At 43.2% G+C, this 19,651-nt stretch overlaps 1 protein-coding gene across 1 annotated transcript in view; it reads right to left on the bottom strand.

Moving 5' to 3' along the window:
• LOC101277301 (UDP-glucuronosyltransferase 1A1) overlaps window positions 1-11,426 on the bottom strand; it is a 45,881-nt gene extending 34,455 nt beyond the window's left edge. Inside the window, exon 1 of the mRNA XM_049712809.1 lies at window positions 10,502-11,426. Coding sequence (XP_049568766.1) covers window positions 10,502-11,365 — 864 coding nt within the window. The 5' untranslated portion in view covers window positions 11,366-11,426. The remainder of the gene's footprint in view (window positions 1-10,501) is intronic.
• Window positions 11,427-19,651: the final 8,225 nt, after the last annotated feature.

Genomic DNA, 19,651 nt, shown 5'->3' with positions numbered 1-19,651 from the left:
CTGAGGACAAAGCGGAGAGGTTCCCGCACAGAGGATCGGTGCCGACCGGCAATCACCAGCCTGAGAGGCTTGTCTGCTCACCCGCCGGGGCGGGCGGGGCTGGGAGCCGAGGCTCGGGCTTCGGTCGGAGAGCAGGGAGAGGGCTGGGGTTGGCGGCGTGAACACAGCCTGCAGGGGGTTAGTGCGCCACGGCTAGCTGGGAGGGAGTCCGGGGAGAAGTCTGGACCTGCCGAAGAGGCAAGAGACTTCTTACCTCTTTGTTTCCTGGTGCGCGAGGAGAGGGGATTAAGAGCTCCGGAGACGGGCGCGAGCCGCGGCTATCAGCGCGGACCCCAGAGACGGGCATGAGACACTAAGGCTGCTGCTGCGGCCACCAAGAAGCCTGTGTGCGAGCACAGGTCACTATCCACACCCCCCTTCCGCGGAGCCTGTGCAGCCCACCACTGCGAGGGTCCCGGGATCCAGGGACAACTCCCCCGGGAGAACGCATGGCGTGCCTCAGGCAGGTGCAACGTCACGCCGGCCTCTGCCACCGCAGGCTTGCCCTGCACTCCGTGCCCCTCCCTGCCCCCAGGCCTGAGTGAGCCAGAGCCCCCGAATCAGCGGCTCCTTTAACCCTGTCCCGTCTGAGCGAAGAACAGACGCCCTCCGGCGACCTACAAGCAGAGGCCGGGCCAAATCCAAAGCTGAGCCCCTGGGAGCTGTAAGAACAAAGAAGAGAAAGGGATATCTCTCCCAGCAGCCTCAGAAGCAGCGGATTAAAGCTCCACAATCAACTTGATGTACCTGCATCTGTGGAATACATGAATAGACAATGAATCATCCCAAATTGAGGAGGTGGACTTTGAGAGCAAGATTTATGATTTTTTCCCCTTTTCCTCTTTTTGATGAAAGGCTCTTGGTGCTGCAGCCAGGAGTCAGTGCTGTGCCTCTGAGTGGGAGAGCCAACTTCAGGACACTGGTCCACAAGAGACCTCCCAGCTCCACGTAATATCAAACGGCGAAAATCTCCCAGAGATCTCCATCTCAACACCAGCACCCAGCTTCACTCAACGACCAGCAAGCTACAGTGCTGGACATCCTATGCCAAACAACTAGCAAGACAGGAACACAACCCCACCCATTAGCAGAGAGGCTGCCCAAAATCATAACAAGTCCACAGACACTCCAAAACACACCACCAGACGTGGACCTGCCCACCAGAAAGACAAGATCCAGCCTCATCCACCAGAACACAGGCACTAGTTCCCTCCACCAGGAAGCCTACACAATCCACTGAACCAACCTTAGCCACTGGAGACAGATGCCAAAAACAACGGGAACTACAAACCTGCAGCCTGCAAAAAGGAGACCCCAAACACAGTAAGATAAGCAAAATGAAAAGACAGAAAAACACACAGCAGATGAAGCAGCAAGATAAAAACCCATCACCTAACAAATGAAGAGGAAATAGGCAGTCTACCTGAAAAAGAATTCAGAGTAATGATAGTAAAGATGATCCAAATCTTGGAAATAGAATAGACAAAATGCAAGAAACATTTAACAAGGACCTAGAAGAACTAAAGATGAAACAAACAGTGATGAAGAACACAATAAATGAAATTAAAAATACTCTAGATGGGATCAATGGCAGAATAACTGAGGCAGAAGAACAGATAAGTGACCTGGAAGATAAAATAGTGGAAATAACTACTGCAGAGCAGAATAAAGAAAAAAGAATGAAAAGAACTGAGGACAGTCTCAGAGACCTCTGGGACAACATTAAACGCACCAACATTCGAATTATAGGGGTTCCAGAAGAAGAAGAGAAAAAGAAAGGGACTGAGAAAATATTTGAAGAGATTATAGTAGAAAACTTCCCTAATATAGGAAAGGAAATACTTAATCAAGTCCAGGAAGCACAGAGAGTCCCATACAGGATAAATCCAAGGAGAAATATGCCAAGACACATATTATTCAAACTGTCAAAAATTAAATACAAAGAAAACATATTAAAAGCAGCAAGGGAAAAACAACAAATAACACACAAGGGAATCCCCATAAGGTTAACAGCTGATCTTTCAGCAGAAACTCTGCAAGCCAGAAGGGACTGGCAGGACATACTTAAAGTGATGAAGGAGAAAAACCTGCAACCACGATTACTCTACCCAGCAAGGATCTCATTCAGATTTGATGGAGAAATTAAAACCTTTAGAGACAAGCAAAAGCTGAGACAGTTCAGCACCACCAAACCAGCTTTACAACAACTGCTAAAGGAACTTCTCTAGGCAAGAAACACAAGAGAAGGAAAAGACCTACAATAATGAACCCAAGACAATTAAGAAAATGGGAATAGGAACATACATATCAATAATTACCTTAAATGTAAATGGACTAAATGCTCCCACCAAAAGACACAGATTGGCTGAATGGATACAAAAACAAGACCCATATATTTGCTGTCTACAAGAGACCCACTTCAGACCTAGAGACACATACAGACTGAAAGTAAGGGGATGGAAAAAGATGTTTCATACAAATGGAAACCAAAAGAAACCTGGAGTAGCAATTCTCATATTAGACAAAATAGACTTTAAAATAAAGACTATTAGAAGAGACAAAGAAGGACACTACATATGATCAAGGGATCAATCCAAGAAGAAGATATAACAGTTGTAAATATTTATGCACTCAACATAGGAGTACCTCAATACATAAGGTAAATACTAACAGCCATAAAAGGGGAAATTGACAGTAACACATTCATAGTAGGGGACTTTAACACCCCACTTTCACCAATGGACAGATCATCCAAAATGAAAATAAATAAGGAAACACAAGCTTTAAATGATACATTAAACAAGATGGACTTAATTGATATTTATAGGACATTCCATCCAAAAACAACAGAATACACATTTTTCTCAAGTGCTCATGGAACATTCTCCAGGATAGATCATATCTTGGGTCACAAATCAAGCCTTGGTAAATTTAAGAAAATTGAAATGTATCAAGTATCTTTTCTGATCACAGCGCTATGAGACTAGATATCAATTACAGGAAAAGATCTGTAAAAAATACAAACACACGGAGGCTAAACAATATACTACTTAATAACGAAGTGATCACTGAAGAAGTCAAAGAGGAAATCAAAAAATACCTAGAAACAAATGACAATGGAGACACGACGACCCAAAATCTATGGGATGCAGCAAAAGTAGTTCTAAGAGGGAAGTTTATAGCAATACAATCCTACCTTAAGAAACAGGAAACACCTCGAATAAACAACCTAACCTTGCACCTAAAGCAATTAGAGAACGAAGAACAAAAAAACCCCAAAGCTAGCAGAAGGAAAGAAATCATAAAAATCAGATCAGAAATAAATGAAAAAGAAATGAAGGAAACAATAGCAAAGATCAATAAAACTAAAAGCTGGTTCTTGGAGAAGATAAACAAAATTGATAAACCATTAGCCAGACTCATCAAGAAAAAAAGGGAGAAGACTCAAATCAATAGAATTAGAAATGAAAAAGGAGAAGTAACAACTGACACTGCAGAAATACAAAGGATCATGAGAGATTACTACAAGCAAATCTATGCCAATAAAATGGACAACCTGGAAGAAATGGAGAAATTCTTAGAAATGCACAACCTGCCAAGACTGAATCAGGAAGAAATAGAAAATATGAACAGACCAATCACAAGCACTGAAATTGAAACTGTGATTAAAAATCTTCCAACAAACAGAAGTCCAGGACCAGATGGCTTCACAGGCAAATTCTATCAAACATTTAGAAAAGAGTTACACCTATCCTTCTCAAACTCTTCCAAAATATAGCAGAGGGAGGAACACTCCCAAATGCATTCTACGAGGCCACCATCACCCTGATACCAAAACCAGACAAGGATGTCACAAAGACAGAAAACTACAGGCCAACATCACTGATGAAAATAGATGCAAAAATCCTCAACAAAATACTAGCAAACAGAATCCAACAGCACATTAAACAGATCATACACCATGATCAAGTGGGGTTTATTCCAGGAATGCAAGGATTCTTCAATATATGCAATTCAATCAACATGATACACCATATTAACAAATTGAAGGAGAAAAACCATATGATCATCTCAATAGATGCAGAGAAAGCTTTCGACAAAATTCAACACCCATTTATGATAAAAAACCCTGCAGAAAGTAGGCATAGAGGGAACTTTCCTCAACATAATAAAGGCCATATATGACAGACCCACAGCCAACATTGTCCTCAATGGTGAAAAACTGAAAGCATTTCCACTAAGATCAGGAACAAGACAAGGTTGCCCACTCTCACCACTCTTATTCAACATAGTTGGAAGTTTTAGCCACAGCAATCAGAGAAGAAAAGGAAATAAAAGGAATCCAAATCGGAAAAGAAGAAGTAAAGCTGTCACTGTTTGCAGATGACATGATACTATACATAGAGAATCCTAAAGATGCTACCAGAAAACTACTAGAGCTAATCAATGAATTTGGTAGAGTAGCAGGATACAAAATCAGTGTACACAATCTCTTGCATTCCTATAAACTAATGATGAAAAATCTGAAAGAGAAATTAAGGAAACACTCCCATTTACCATTGCAACAAAAAGAATAAAATATCTAGGAATAAACCTACCTAAGGAGACAAAAGACCTGTATGCAGAAAATTATAAGACACTGATGAAAGAAATTAAAGATGATACAAATAGATGGAGAGATATACCATGTTCTTGGATTGGAAGAATCAACATTGTGAAAATGACTCTACTACCCAAAGCAATCTACAGATTCAATGCAATCCCTATCAAACTACCACTGGCATTTTTCACAGAACTAGAAGAAAAAATTTCACAATTTGTATGGAAACACAAAAGACCCCGAATAGCCAAGGAAATCTTGAGAACGAAAAATGGAGCTGGAGGAATCAGGCTCCCTGACTTCAGACTATACTACAAAGCTACAGTAATCAAGACAGTATGGTACTGGCACAAAAACAGAAATATAGATCAATGGAACAGGACAGGAAGCCCAGAGATAAGCCCACGCACATATGGTCACCTTATCTTTGATAAAGGAGGCAGGAATGTACAGTGGAGAAAGGACAGCCTCTTCAATAAGTGGTGCTGGGAAAACTGGACAGGTACATGTAAAAGTATGAGATTAGATCACTCCCTAACACCATACACAAAAATAAGCTCAAAATGGATTAAAGACCTAAATGTAAGGCCAGAAACTATCAAACTCTTAGAGGAAAACATACGCAGGACACTCTATGACATCAATCACAGCAAGATCCTTTTTGACCCACCTCCTAGAGAAATGAAAATAAAAACAAAAATAAACAAATGGGACCTAATAAAACTTCAAAGCTTTTGCACAGCAAAAGAAACCATAAACAAGACCAAAAGACAACCCTCAGAGTGGGAGAAAATATTAAATATAAAATATAAATAAAATATAAAATATTAAAACATAAGCTCATGCAGCTTAATAACAAAGAAACAAACAACCCAATCCAAAAATGGGCAGAAGACCTAAATAGACATTTCTCCAAAGAAGATATACAGACTGCCAACAAACACATGAAAGAATGCTCGACATCACTAATCATTAGAGAAATGCAAATCAAAACTACAATGAGATATCATCTCACACCAGTCAGAATGGCCATCATCAAAAAATCTAGAAACAATAAATGCTGGAGAGGATGTGTAGTAAAGGGAACCCTCTTGCACTGTTGGTGGGAATGTAAATTGATACAGCCACTGTGGAGAACAGTATGGAGGTTCCTTAAAAAACTAAAAATAGAACTACCATATGACCCAGCAATCCCACTACTGGGCACATACCCTGAGAAAACCATAATTCAAAAAGAGTCATGGGCCTTGCCTGGTGGCGCAGTGGTTGAGAGTCCGCCTGCCGATGCAGGGGACACAGGTTCGTGCCCTGGTCCGGGAAGATCCCACATGCCGCAGAGCGGCTGCGCCTGTGAGCCATGGCCACTGAGCCTGCGCCTCCAGAGCCTGTGCTCCGCAACGGGAGAGGCCACAACGGTAAGAGGCCCGCATACAGCAAAAAAAAAAAAAAAAGAGTCATGTAGCATAATGTTCACTGCAGCTCTATTTACAATAGCCAGGAGATGGAAACAACCTAAGTGTCCATCATCGGATGAATGGATAAAGAAGATGTGGCACATATATACAATGGAATATTACTCAGCCATAAAAAGAAATGAAATTGAGCTATTTGTAATGAGGTGGATAGACCTAGAGTCTGTCATACAGAGTGAAGTAAGTCAGAAAGAGAGAGACAAATACCGTATGCTAACACATATATATGGAATTTAAGAAAAAAAAATGTCATGAAGAACCTAGGGGTAAAACAGGAATAAAGACACAGACCTACTAGAGAATGTACTTGAGGATATGGGGAGGGGGAAGGGTAAGCTGTGACAAAGTGAGAGAGAGGCATGGACATATATACACTACCAAACGTAAGGTAGATAGCTAGTGGGAAGCAGCCGCATAGCACAGGGAGATCAGCTCGGTGCTTTGTGACCACCTAGAGGGGTGGGATAGGGAGGGTGGGAGGGAGGGAGACGCAAGAGGGAAGAGATATGGGAACATATGTGTATATATATAACTGATTCATTTTGTTGTAAAGCAGAAACTAACACACCACTGTAAAGCAATTATACTCCAATAAAGATGTTAAAAAAAACAAACAGAAACAGACTCATAGATACAGAGAACAAACAGGTAGTTGATAGAGTGAAGGGGAGTAGGGGAAGAAGAGAAATGGGTGGGAGGGATTAAGATACAAACTTCAGTTGCAAAATATATGTTACAGGTAAGAAATTAGAGTGTGAGAAATACTGTCAACAATTACGTAATATCTTTCTACGGTGAATATCATAGCCTGATTTACTGTAGTGATTATTTTGAAGTGTATGGAAGTACTGAATCACTATGTAGTGTGATAGGAGCTAACATAGTGCTGTAGGTCAATTATACTTCAAAAACAAACAAACAAGCTTATAGAAATAGAAATTCAATTTGTGGCCACCAGAAGCGTGGAATAGGGGGAGGGGGAATTGGATGAAGGCGGTCAAAGGGTACAAACTTCCAGTTGTAAGAGAAATAAGTGCTAGGGATGTAATGTACAACATGGTAAAGATAATTAGCACTGCTCTATGTCGCTGAGAGTAAATTCTAAGAGTTCTCATCCTAAGGAAAAAAAAATGTTCTGTTCCTTTAATTTTGGATCCATATGCGATGATGGGTGATCACTAAACTTACTGTGGTAAGCATCTCATGATCTAGGTAAGTCAATCACTATGCTGTCCACCTTAAGCTTATACAGTGCTGCATGTCAATTATATCTCAATAAAACTAGAAGAAACAATGGCAAATGAGTATCTGAAAAAATTTTTATATTGAGTATATGTTTAATGGATCATGTTTTTGATATATTTGATTCAATAAAATATATTACTAAAATTAATTTTAACACTCATTTTGCTTTTTTTAATATGTCTACTAAAAAGCTTTCAATTACGTATGTGGCTTGCAGTATATTTCTATTGGATAATTCTGTACTAGACCATAAAGAAAACCTATTAAGAAATTTTTTAAAGCAGTGACCCCACAAGAAACATTCTCTGATTATAATTCAAAATCATTAGAGAAAAATAAGAGAATGATGGCTACAAAACATCTTAACTATATGGGAATTAAGAAACAACCTTGTTAAAAAAAATAGATAGCCACGGACTCAAAGAGGAAATCAATAATGTAAATTTAAGAGAAAGAAAATGAGAGCAATTTATACCAAAATCTAAGGATTCAAGAAAACGTTTTATGTATGACCTTCAATTCTTCGTTATTAAGAAAACATAAAGGAACTTAATGCTTACCTAAGGAAATGAGAAAAACAGCTATAACATAAATCAAGGGATACAAGGATGATAGCATTAATAAAAACAATAAGCTGCGATTAATGAAATAGAAAACAAAAATAGTAAAAAGAATAAGCAAATCCAAAAGTTATTTCTTTGAGAAGACCAATAATATAATTCAACCCATCATAAACTTTAAGAAGGAAAAGGAACAAAAATATTAAAACTTTAGACTTTAGTCTTTCATATTTTGAGAAGAATTTCCATAAACATTTAAAGGAGTCACATCTAAGGGTAAACCAAGCCAAATAAATAAGAATGACAAAATCTCAAAGTAAAACAAAAGCTAGTGGAACAAAAAAAGATAATGCTGTGCTTACAATGTATAACACTTGAGAATTTCAGTGTAAATGATCTTTAATGTACCAAATAAACTGGCACAAACATATCTACGTGCTGCCAGATGACATACCTTGGCTTGCTTGGCACCTTTTAAATAATGATAATAGATAATATTTGTGTGCTCTCTGTGACAGTATTAAGGTCAGAATGGTAGGTCACCCACCCAAGGTCATTCAGCTATAAAATGGTAGTGAGGGTTTGAACCAATGCAGTCTACTCTAGAGAATATATTCACACAGAAAAAGTAAAAAGAAAAGAGCGGCAATTGTTTTTTAAAATGCCTCCCTACTTTCCCTTTTTACAAATCTAATATATACATACATATTTTATAATTGGTCAAATGCATTGCATATAGGAAGAAAAAACCAGTAGAATAGATCCTTTATGGTGTGAGCAAAAAAGAAAAATGAAGTTAGAGTCCTGTGCAATAACATATACTACATTAATAAAAAGAGATACAAAAGTAAGAATACAAAAACTATAAGAGATCTAAAGTCACGGAAGTTAATATAAATTCAGTGACTATTACATAAAAGGGCAAAAAGGATGGCTAACTCAGTGGATTAAGGAACAAATCTGGCCCCCAAGAGTCCTATTTCAATTAAACTCAAATATTCAGGTTTAACCTAAGAAGACTCTGAAAGGATGAGGAAAGCAGTAGTTCCTGTCATGGAAACTTGGGGTGGGGTGGCTTGGGCCGGGGTAGGTTTGGTGATGTGGTCAGCCCTCCTAACAAACGCTTCCTCTTTGAGACTCATTTCTCAGCATCACTGTCCCCACCTTCACTGAGTTTATAGGCTCAGTTTTACTTCCTCTCTAGCCCCTGCCACTATCCTTTGATGCCCTCAGTGTCCCAAGCAGAAGACCTATCTGACATGCCATCAAACTCTGGTACATCCCCACATTTTACTCCAGACACCAACTCCTGGTCAGAAGACTTCTCATCAGCACAGCTCCATCTCTGAAAAGTTGGACTCAATTATTTCTTTCTCTGATCACAGAGACCCCAACTTCTCTCTCTGGCATTGTCTCACTTCCACTTAATTTTTCGACCTCTCTGAAACTTCTGCTTCCTTTTGGTGTTTAGGTCTCCTGTGACCACACCTCCGTCCATTCCAAGACAAAACCACTAAGAACTATCAGGTCAACCAATGTAATTGGGACTTCCCTGGTGGAGCAGTGGTTAAGAATCCGCCTGCCAGTGCAGGGGACACGGGTTCGAGCCCTGGTCTGGGAAGATCCCATATGCCACGGAGCAACTAAGCCCATGCACAACTACTGAGCCTGCACTCTAGAGCCCGCGAGCCACAACTACTGAGCCCGTGTGCCACAACTACTGAAACCCACGCACCTAGAGCCCGTGCTCCGCAACAAGAGAAGCCACCACAATGAGAAGCCTGCGCACCACAACGAGGAGTAGCCCCCACCTGCCGCAACTAGAGAAAGCCCGTGTGCAGCAACAAAGACCCAATGCAGCCAAAAATAAACAAATTAATTAATTAAGTTAAAAAACAACAACAACAAACAAAGCCAGGCTTGTAAAAAAAAAAGAAGTGTTTAAAAAAAATTTTTAAACAAATGTAATTTGCCAGTTCTTTCATCCTTCTTGAACACCCTCAAGCAAAAACCCCTGATGGATGGATTCACAGCTCAAGTTCTCTGCTCCTACTCAGCTGGAGAAAATTGCACAACTGTTACGAACATGCCTTTACTAAAGGGTGATCACGGTTGAATCACACCATTGCTTGTCAATCCTATTATGGACCCTCACCCCTTCCTCTCACTCCTCTCAAAGACCATCGCAAACCTTTACTGCACTACTGGAGGCACTTTAACAATTTATCTCACCAAAGACTGTTAGAAGGAGAATGAGAGGTGGAAATCTTTTTTTTTTTTTTTTTTTTGCGGGCCTCTCACTGTTGTGGCTTCTCCCATTGCGGAGCACAGGCTCCGGACGCGCAGGCTCAGCGGCCATGGCTCACGGGCCCAGCCGCTCCGCGGCACGTGGGATCTTCCCGGACTGGGGCACGAACCCGCGTCCCCCGCATCGGCAGGCGGACTCCCAATCACTGCGCCACCAGGGAAGCCCGGTGGAAATCTTTAAAAAGATCAGTAGATAAATAAGCACCTGGAAGTAAGTTGTTTTTTAAAACAATAGGCTCCACTTGGAACATTGATTGAATAAAATCACCAATACAGACCCGAGATAATGGTTTCCTGTTGGCACAGTTGATACCCCCAATGAAGACCATGTTGGGCATGATTGGCCGGGGGTAGTCCATCACAAAGTCTCCTCTGAACAGCCAAATGGATGCAGAGTCAAAAATTTCCACCAGCGACACCTCTCTGTGAAGAAGCTCAGAGGCCATACGTGCATAAGGAGTGAAAGAAAGATGGCAAATGTACTCGAAGCTCAAAGGGTAGAGCAGGTTCTTGACCCTTTGGAAGAATGTCATGTGGTCTGAATTCATTGTTAGTAAACTAGGAACATACGAAAAAGGCTTTGGGCACGCTGTGCCCTCAGTATCTAAGTTACATGGAATGGCACGCAAAAAAAACACAGCTGGAATCGACAGGTACTTAGCCAGTACCGCTCCGCAGGGGTAAACGGGGTCCGTTAAAACCACATCAAAGGAACTGGCATTCAGGTGCCTGATCAGGTCCCTGTTATACAATAGTTCCTCACAAGACCTTTGAAAGACCAAAGACACATTTTTCAAAGAGGCCACAGTTTCCAAAAACAGTGTTAGAAAATGTATTCTTTCAAAAAACAGATGAGTCTTGCCTGTCACGATGTAATCAAATTCATCCTGGGTGTATGGGACAGCATAGGTTCTCATGGTGAAAAAGTCCTCTGCCTTGATGTGCATATTCACCTCGGGAGAAAGGACCACTGCTTCGTGACCTCTGGCATGGAGCTCCCGCACGGCCTCCCGCATGCTGAGCCAGTGGCTGCCCTCCATGGGGACCACCAGCACCTTCCCAGCCTCGGCCCATCGCCCGACACACAGGCAGAGCAAGAGGCCAGGGAGCAACTGCCAGGGAAGCTGCAGCCCCAGGGACATCTCTGCAGAAGCCCAAAGCAGCTGACTTTCCGTTCAGGCTGTGCCGCCTGCATTTGTTTTCTTTATCTTATCATCAGGCCTCTTAAGCAAAATGGCATGTAATTGGAAGGCAGTCCTCCCTCATTACATTAATCATTACAGAATAAGTCTATCCCTGTGTTTCATAACCTCTGCTTTCACCTAGGGAAAGACCACTCCCCCTTATCTTGGAAAAACTCATCTGACTCTGCTGCTCCCTCTGGGGAGCATTCTAGTTCACTCTCTTGTTTTTCATCCCATGCCCAAAGCAAGGCTTTGCCTGCGCATTCCCTTCGATCACCTCCTATTTCTCTGTTAACCATGTTCTATGGGGCTGTGACTGAGCTCTGCGGGGTCACCTATGCCCTAGTCCCAGCCAGAACCTCTCTGCTGGATGTGACCTTATTTGATAACTCTTTCAACTCTTTCCCCCAATCATAGGTGAACACAGAGCACATCCAGGAAAATATATAACATTGCCAAGACGGCTTTCTCTCAGCGGGGAGGGGATGCCGGCTGTCCATTTTGTTCCCGTTCCACATGGGGACACCTCTTGCAACGTTCAGGGCAGAGTCTATTCAAGTGGCTGTCTGCTATGGAAATATCTGGAGGGATTCCGGAGGAAGGACAGCACCAGGGTTGGTTGAGAATTCTGTGTCTACCTCACGGAATAAGGGTTGCCGTTATCTAAGGCGTCAATGGACAAGGCAAGCCTTGGCAATGGCAGAGTGGAGTCAGAGAGCGCCGTCCCCTGGCCTCGGAGCAGGCTCTCTGAATTCCTCTTCTGATGCTGCAGGCTCCAGTCTTCTGCTACTCTGTTTAGGGACTGGGGTGTACATTAATCTGGGCCTTTGTTACAACTTATAGTTTATGTTCAGATTCTGCTCCAAGGTCATTTACAGTCCTAAGTCCTGATGAGGACAGATTCCTCCAGAACAGAGGGGCTCCATAATTTGTGGGACCTTCTGAGGTGGGGCCCATAAGTCCGGCCCTGCTACAGAGACTGATGCCCACACGTGCTCAGCAAGATACGGACATCTCCGTGTCCTGTCTGCCCTGGGGATGGTGCGGGAGGGCTCCTTGGGCTGCCCAGCTCTCTCTCTCTCACTGAGCACGCTCTTCTGCACCCATGGCTTCTGCCATAGCGATATCCTGTCCCAGGCCGCAGGACCGGCCAGGCTGAGGCTTCCCTTTCGGAGAAAGTTACCCCCATTAGGGATCCACCACTGAACAACACGTGCACACCAAGACGCCTCCTGTGTCACACCAGCTGCCACTGGGCAGGGAGCGTTTGCTTTAACCATCCTTGGAGGCTGTGAGTCCAGGGTCCTGCTTCTCTTATTTCCCCTCCAACAGCAACATCTATGCTCTCTCTTTCTGGATCCTCTTTCCGTCCCAGCCACATAACTGCATGTTTTCCCCAAGGCTCAGTTTCTGTCTTCTACTCCCAGGTTAAATCCCATCGTTTCTGTCCCCCATTCATTTCCACAAACAGCCATGCAGAATTTCTTGAGAGTGTAGGAGGATCAAGGCTGCTCATGTGCTACTTTCAGGGTATAAGGATATGCTAGGGAAGGGAGCAGGGCCGCCGGGAGGGTGGACTTCAAGTTTGTTTTTGCTGCTGCAGCTGCTGTCAGTGTTGTTAGCAAGAGAAGCTGCTGTTTGGGTTTCCAGTCACCAGGGAATCTAGCGACACCCTATCTGGTGGCAGAAGCAGCAAGTTAGGAGAGTTGTATCCCCTTCATTCTGCTAAGAACTCAGTAGCCCCTGTTACTGGTCTGGCTCTAACTGCAATGGACACCTGTCAGTGAGTATCCAGGGCAACATTCTGGCTTTCCTCACTGTGATCAGCTGCCGTGCGTTTGCCACTCAACCTAATACAGATGCTATAAGCCAAGTAAGGGTACACAGTGCACTTCGGGGATTGGAAAGGGTGGTGGTGTTTTCTCTGCTCCAGTTAGAGATATCAATCTAGACTAGAATAAAATAAATGAAGAGGCATACAACATCCTGCGAGGGAAGATTTAACATTGCAACACTCTTGATTTTGCCCCCATTTAAGCTGTAGATGTAATGGCAGGCCAAGCAAAATCTCCCTGGGATTTGTAATATGACCAAAAATATATATTTTTTTAAATTCACCTAGAAGCATTTCTGGCTTCCGGTAGGAGTAGCTCCTATCAGTCCAATGCTCTCACACATAATGATTATAATCCCTTAGGAAATTTTTTTTTTTGCCCCTGCCACACGGCTTGTGGGATTGACTGGGGATCAAACTCTGCCCCAGCAGTGGGAGCTCCAGGTCCTAACCATTGGACCACCAGGGAATTCCCGGGAAATACTTCTTTTTGAAAGGCTATCTGCAGGCACTGGAGAGCAAGCCAAAGCAGTGGAGGTTGAAAGGGATGAAGGAGACAGCAGATGGCATGGGAGCCCCAGGGTGGCCAAGAGCCAGAGGAGAGTTTCCCCGCTCATGATAGCACCCACCTCTCCAACTCTGCCCTTGCCCGATGCACCAGCTCCTACCTCTCAACAGGGAGACTATCCACAACCCACTTGTGCCCATGTGGCCAGAAAGTAGCCAGCACGTCAGTCAGCCCATCACCCCCAGGGAGCCGGCATCACCCTGGGGCAGTGGACTTGACAAGCCCCTAATGTCTCCACCAAGCTGTGGTGTGTTTCCTTGGCAACCCTGCATCATCCTTGGAAGCTGTGCGTCCATGGTCCTGATTCTCTTATTTCCCCTCCAACAGCCACATCTATGCTCTCTTTTTCTGTCCCAGCCACATAACTGCAGGTTTTCCCCCAAGGCTCAGTTTCTGACCTCTACTCCCAGCTTATATCCTATCATATCTGTCAAGCAGATTACCGGGCACTGGTCACCAATCCCAGAGCAGGACACCAACTACATGGAGAATAGCAAAGATCATCACTATGCCAGCCACCAGGAATAGAAGTACAAACACCTCTGCCCACTGCATGTCGGTATCTGAGTCGCCAAGAAGAACACGGTGCAGTCACGCACTGGATGGGACAACACTTTACTTATGCAGAGAAGATACAGAGCAAGTTCAGCTCCAACACTGGGCATCAGTCTGCCATGGCCAGTCCGTCTCCCATGATGCCTGATGCAAGGCAATTTGCCTACATGCATCCCCCCTGTGCCGCAGTGGAAAGACTCCATCCCCTCTCCGAGGAGGACAGATATAACAGTAGAGTTGGCCAAGTGCCATAAGATGCACACACTTCAAACAAAGACAAAAGGGCAGTCACTAAACTGAAACAGGGAAAGACACTCCCGCACAAGGTGATAAGCCCGGCATAGGCTCTTGGTAAGGAAGAGTTCTAAGCCAGGGCCCATTCTTATGCCGCCAAGTGAGGGCCAAAACACTGCGTGCATGAGGCTGCCTTTCCCAACACCAATTTTTATGGCTTTTTGCAAGAGGGCAAGTCATATTTGGTGCTTCGATGGGCCCCACCTGCACAGAGGCATGGACATGGCAGGAAGCATTCCTAACAGTAAGAGGACTGTACACCTTGGGAAACTCACGAAGCATACAAGCGCGGGAAGCAGGAGGCTGAAAACGGAGAGGGCTGTATTCACCTCTAGGGCTGCTGTAACGAAGTGCCCAAAACTGGGTGACTTAGAACAGCAGAAATTTATTGTCTCACATTCTGAGGGCACGGTCCAAATCAAGGTGTCAGCAAGGCCACGCTCCCTCTGAAGGCTCTGAAGGAGAACCTTTCCTCTCCTCTTCCAGCTTCTGGTATTTGCCTGCAACCTTGTCTTCTTGGCTTATAGGGGCATCACTCTTCCCGTCTTCCCTCGGGTGTCTTTACATTATCTTCCTTCTGTGCATGTCTGTCTCTGTGGCTAAATCTCTTTTCATAAGGACACTGGTCATATGGGATTGGGGTCAACCCAAATGACCTCATTAACCCGACTACCTCTGTAAACACAGTGTCCAAATAAGCTCGTATTCTGAGGTGCTAAGGGTTAGGATTACAACGTATCTTTTTCGAGGGGGCCACAATTCAACCTATAACTGGGGACCACAAGCTGGGGGCTTGAGATTCATCCCGAAGTCCCGGGCAACAACTAAAGTTGTTGTGGCCTGGCCAAGTTTGTGTTTTTTAAAAGTCCCTTTTGCAAATAAGTAGGGAATAGTTCAGAGGGGTCAACCTGGACCCCAGGTGTCATATTCAGAGGCTGTTTGTGTGAGGTGAGGGGCTGAATCAAGGTTACAGAAGCACTGGAGACAGAACAGATGTGAGAGGCAGTAGAGGAAGCATCTGCTAGGGGGCACTCACAGAGGACAGCGCAGGAAGGACGGGTCCAGAGAAGGCAGGGACAGGGCTGCAGAGGGCATCCCACACTGCCCAGGGGAGGATGGTCTGGATCTGGACGTTGTGCGTAGACTGGGCAATAGAAAGGGGTTCTTAGCTATGGGTGAAATATTTCAGCCCCTGAGCTATTCCCCCAAACCAATTAAAATATCTGTGAGTATTGGGGTGAGGGCAGGAACACACCTGCAGAGGAGTGAGACTGTTCTTGTCCCATTAAAGGGCTCTCTCCCATTCTACATTAATGCAGTGGCATTTTACTTAGACGTTGGTGTCATCTGATCTCTACTTGCACTTCTTGTACTTGGAACCCCTGGGGAAAGCTGGACCCCTGGGAGGATGGTGGTACCTTCACAGAGATGCGGGCCCTGGGGAGAAGCAGGGCTGTGGGGAGGGAGGAGCCTGTGTTCCTTGTGCCTGTGAAACACCAGGAGGTTATGTCCAAGCTAGTTGGCTTCACGGATCTGGAGCAGAGGAGGGGCCTGGATTGCACAGATGGACTTGGAACCATCAGGATATGGTGGTGATTGAAGCCAGGGGTGTGGGTGAGGTCACCCCAAAAAAGGCCAGAAATAGAAAACGACATCTCTCGAGCCTGACCCCTGAGAGATGGTATTCCCCACTGCCACTCCCATAAACCTAAACAGAGAAACTAAAACTATTTAAACGTTTTGAAGAAAACATAGGACCAAATCTTCATACCTTAGGGTAGGCAAAGATTTCTTAGGACACAAAAAGTACAAACTATTAAAAAATTGATTAGTCGGATTTTATCAAAATTTAAAACGTGTGCTCTTTGAAAGACATTATTTTAAAAATATTATATAAACCACACACCAGGAGAAAACATCAGCAAAACATGTATCTGACAAAGGACTTGTATCCAGAGCATATAAAGAACTCTTACAGCTCAAAAATAAGAAGGCAACTACCCCAATAAAAATGAGCAGAAGATTTGAAGGGACACTTTTCTTTTTAAAGATATGCATGTGATCAGTAAGCACATGAAAAGACGTTCATCAGCAGCAGTCATAAAGAAATGCAAATTAGGGAGTCCCTTGGTGGCCTAGTGGTTAGGATTCAGCGCTTTCACTGCTGTGGCCCAGGTTCAATCCCTGGTCTGGGAACTGAGATACCACAAGCCGCGTGGTGTGACCAAAAAAGAAGGAAGGAAGGAAAGAAAGAAAGAAATGAAAATTAAAGTCACAATGAAATTCTACTACGCAGCCACAAGAGTGGTTAAGATATAAAAAACTGATAATAGCAAGTGTCAGCAAGAATGCAGAGGCAGGAATGTAAAATAGTACAATTACTTTATTTTTATTTTTTAGTACAATTACTTTAAAAAGCAGTTTGGCTGTTCCTTATAAAGTTTACATACACCTACCATACGACCCAGCAATCCTGCTTCTAAGTATTTACCCAAGAAATACAAAACGATTTACTCACATAAACACACGTAGTCAAATATTCATAGCAGCTTTTTTCCATTCATATTTGTATAATTCCATTCAGATGAAACTCTATTAAAGATTATTCTAATCTCAGTGACAGATACCAGATCAGTGGTTGCCTAAGGTCTAGGGAAAGTGTTGGTTGACTGGGATAGAACACAAGGCCAGTTACTGGAGTGATGGAAGTGTCCCATATGTTGACTGTGGTGACAGTTACATGGGTATATAAAATTATAACTCAGAAATGTACAGTTAAAATGGTGCCTTTTATTATATGTAAATAATACCTCAATAGCATTAATTGTTTTAAAAATAGGATAAATTGAAAATATACAATGCAATGGCAAAAGAATAAAACTTTCCAGAACTGATAAAGACCAAAATCTACCATGGAAAGACCTATATATTCTAAGAAACATTAATAGAAAAATACCGGACTTCCCTGGAGGTCCAGTGGTTAAAAGACTGCGCTTCCACTGCAGGGGGCTTGGGTTTGACCCCTGGTCAGGGAAATAAGATCCCACATGCCACGTGGTGCAGCCAAATAATAATAAATAATAATAATTTAAAAAGGAGACGGCTGCCCTTAAAAAAAAAAAGATAGAGAAAGAAAAATACGCATAGCTAATAGCATTTCTTTCACTTGCTGGGGAATTTTTTAAATTTCAAGTTTAAATTTAAAAATATCTACGAGTATCACAATAGGGAAAAAAATACCTAAAAGAGAACAAAGATCAAAGACTTCAAATACAAAACGCTTATAAGCCCCAAAATGATTGCCTTAAAAGCTGACACATCATCCTTTCCTGGGGATATTCCTATTTAGTACCTACCCACATTTTCCTAAAATAAACTCAGATTAGGACACAGAGAAATCTATATGATAATAGATTTATAAGATAAACTAGCAATGAAACACCTGACATCTAAATTGTAAACATCTTTCATTTGTCCAGTGTGGAAAGTCATTAGGAAGTGACTCATCCCAGAGACCTCCCCTGGACTTCAGGTGAGGCTCCACGTGAGCTGCTCTGGGATAGAACATGTGACCTAGGCCTCAACCGATTAGCACATCTCATCCCTTCGGCCACAGTGATTCGTGCAGAGATGGACGTGTCACTTAATGAGACCCAGTGAGGCAGAAGAACTTTACTAGGAATCCTGGGAAAAGGACTCTGGCTAGAGCCCCAGGTGCTTGGGTATCATGACACCCAGAAGGATATCATCAGAAGCAGATACAAGAATTAAAGGTGAAAAATGGGTCCTGGTGTCATCAGTATACCCTGAGATTTTTCCCAGTATTTGAGCCAATAAAATTGCAAGCAACGAAAAGCCTTCCAACAAATTCACTGAGTCAAGAATATGGTGGGGTTACCCGAAGAGCTAATATAATCAGAGGTTGCATCAGTTATATTCATTGAGGGAGGTCAGCTCCAGCTCTCTTCTTCACTGGTCAAACAACTTAATTTTTTTAAAAAAGATAAACAGTTAATGAGGGAAATGCAAATTAAGATAACCTTGAGATATTTTTCACCTATTGGACTGGCAAAAACCTAAAGTCTGAAGATAAGTGTGAGCAAGAATTTGAAGAAAAGGGTATACTTATACATTGCTGGAGGGAGAGTAAATTTTTAATACTTATTGACATTTAAAATTCACCTCGAGCTTCCCTGGTGGCTCAGTGGTTGAGAATCCGCCTGCCAATGCAGGGAACACGGGTTCGATCCCTGATCCCAGAAGATCCCACATGCCGCAGAGCAACTAAGCCCGTGCACCACAACTGCTGGACCTGTGCTCTGGAGCCCGTGAGCCACAACTAGTGAGCCCACGTGCCACAACTACTGAAGGCCGTGCGCCTAGAGCCCATGTTCCACAACAAGAGAAGCCACCGCAATGAGAAGCCCGTGCACCGTAACGAAGAGTAGCCCTTGCTTACCACAACTAGAGAAAGCCCGCGTGCAGCAACGAAGACCCAACACAGCCAAAAATAAATAAACAAAATAAATAAATTTTTTAAAATAATTAATTAATTAATTTAATTCACCTCACACCGGTCAGAATGGCCATCATCAAAAAATATACAAACAATAAATGCTGGAGAGGGTGTGGAGAAAAGGGAACCCTCTTGCACTGTTGGTGGGAACGTAAACTGATACAGCCACTATGGAGAATAGTATGGAGGTTGCATAAAAAACTAAAAATAGAGCTACCATATGACCCAGCAATCCCGTTACTGGGCATATACCCTGAGAAAACCATAATTCAAAAAGAGTCATGTACACCAATGTTCACTGCAGCTCTATTTACAATAGCCAGGACATGGAAGCAAACTAAGTGTCCATTGACAGATGAATGGATAAAGAAGATGTGGCACATACATACAATGGAATATTACTCAGCCATGAAAAGAAATGAAATTGAGTTATTTGTAGTGAAGTGGATGGACCTAGAGTCTGTCATACAGAGTGAA

This window comes from Orcinus orca, chromosome 7, assembly GCF_937001465.1.
Source record: "Orcinus orca chromosome 7, mOrcOrc1.1, whole genome shotgun sequence".
NCBI classification, from domain to species: domain Eukaryota; kingdom Metazoa; phylum Chordata; class Mammalia; order Artiodactyla; family Delphinidae; genus Orcinus; species Orcinus orca.
This window is presented reverse-complemented; position numbering and strand designations above follow the sequence as displayed.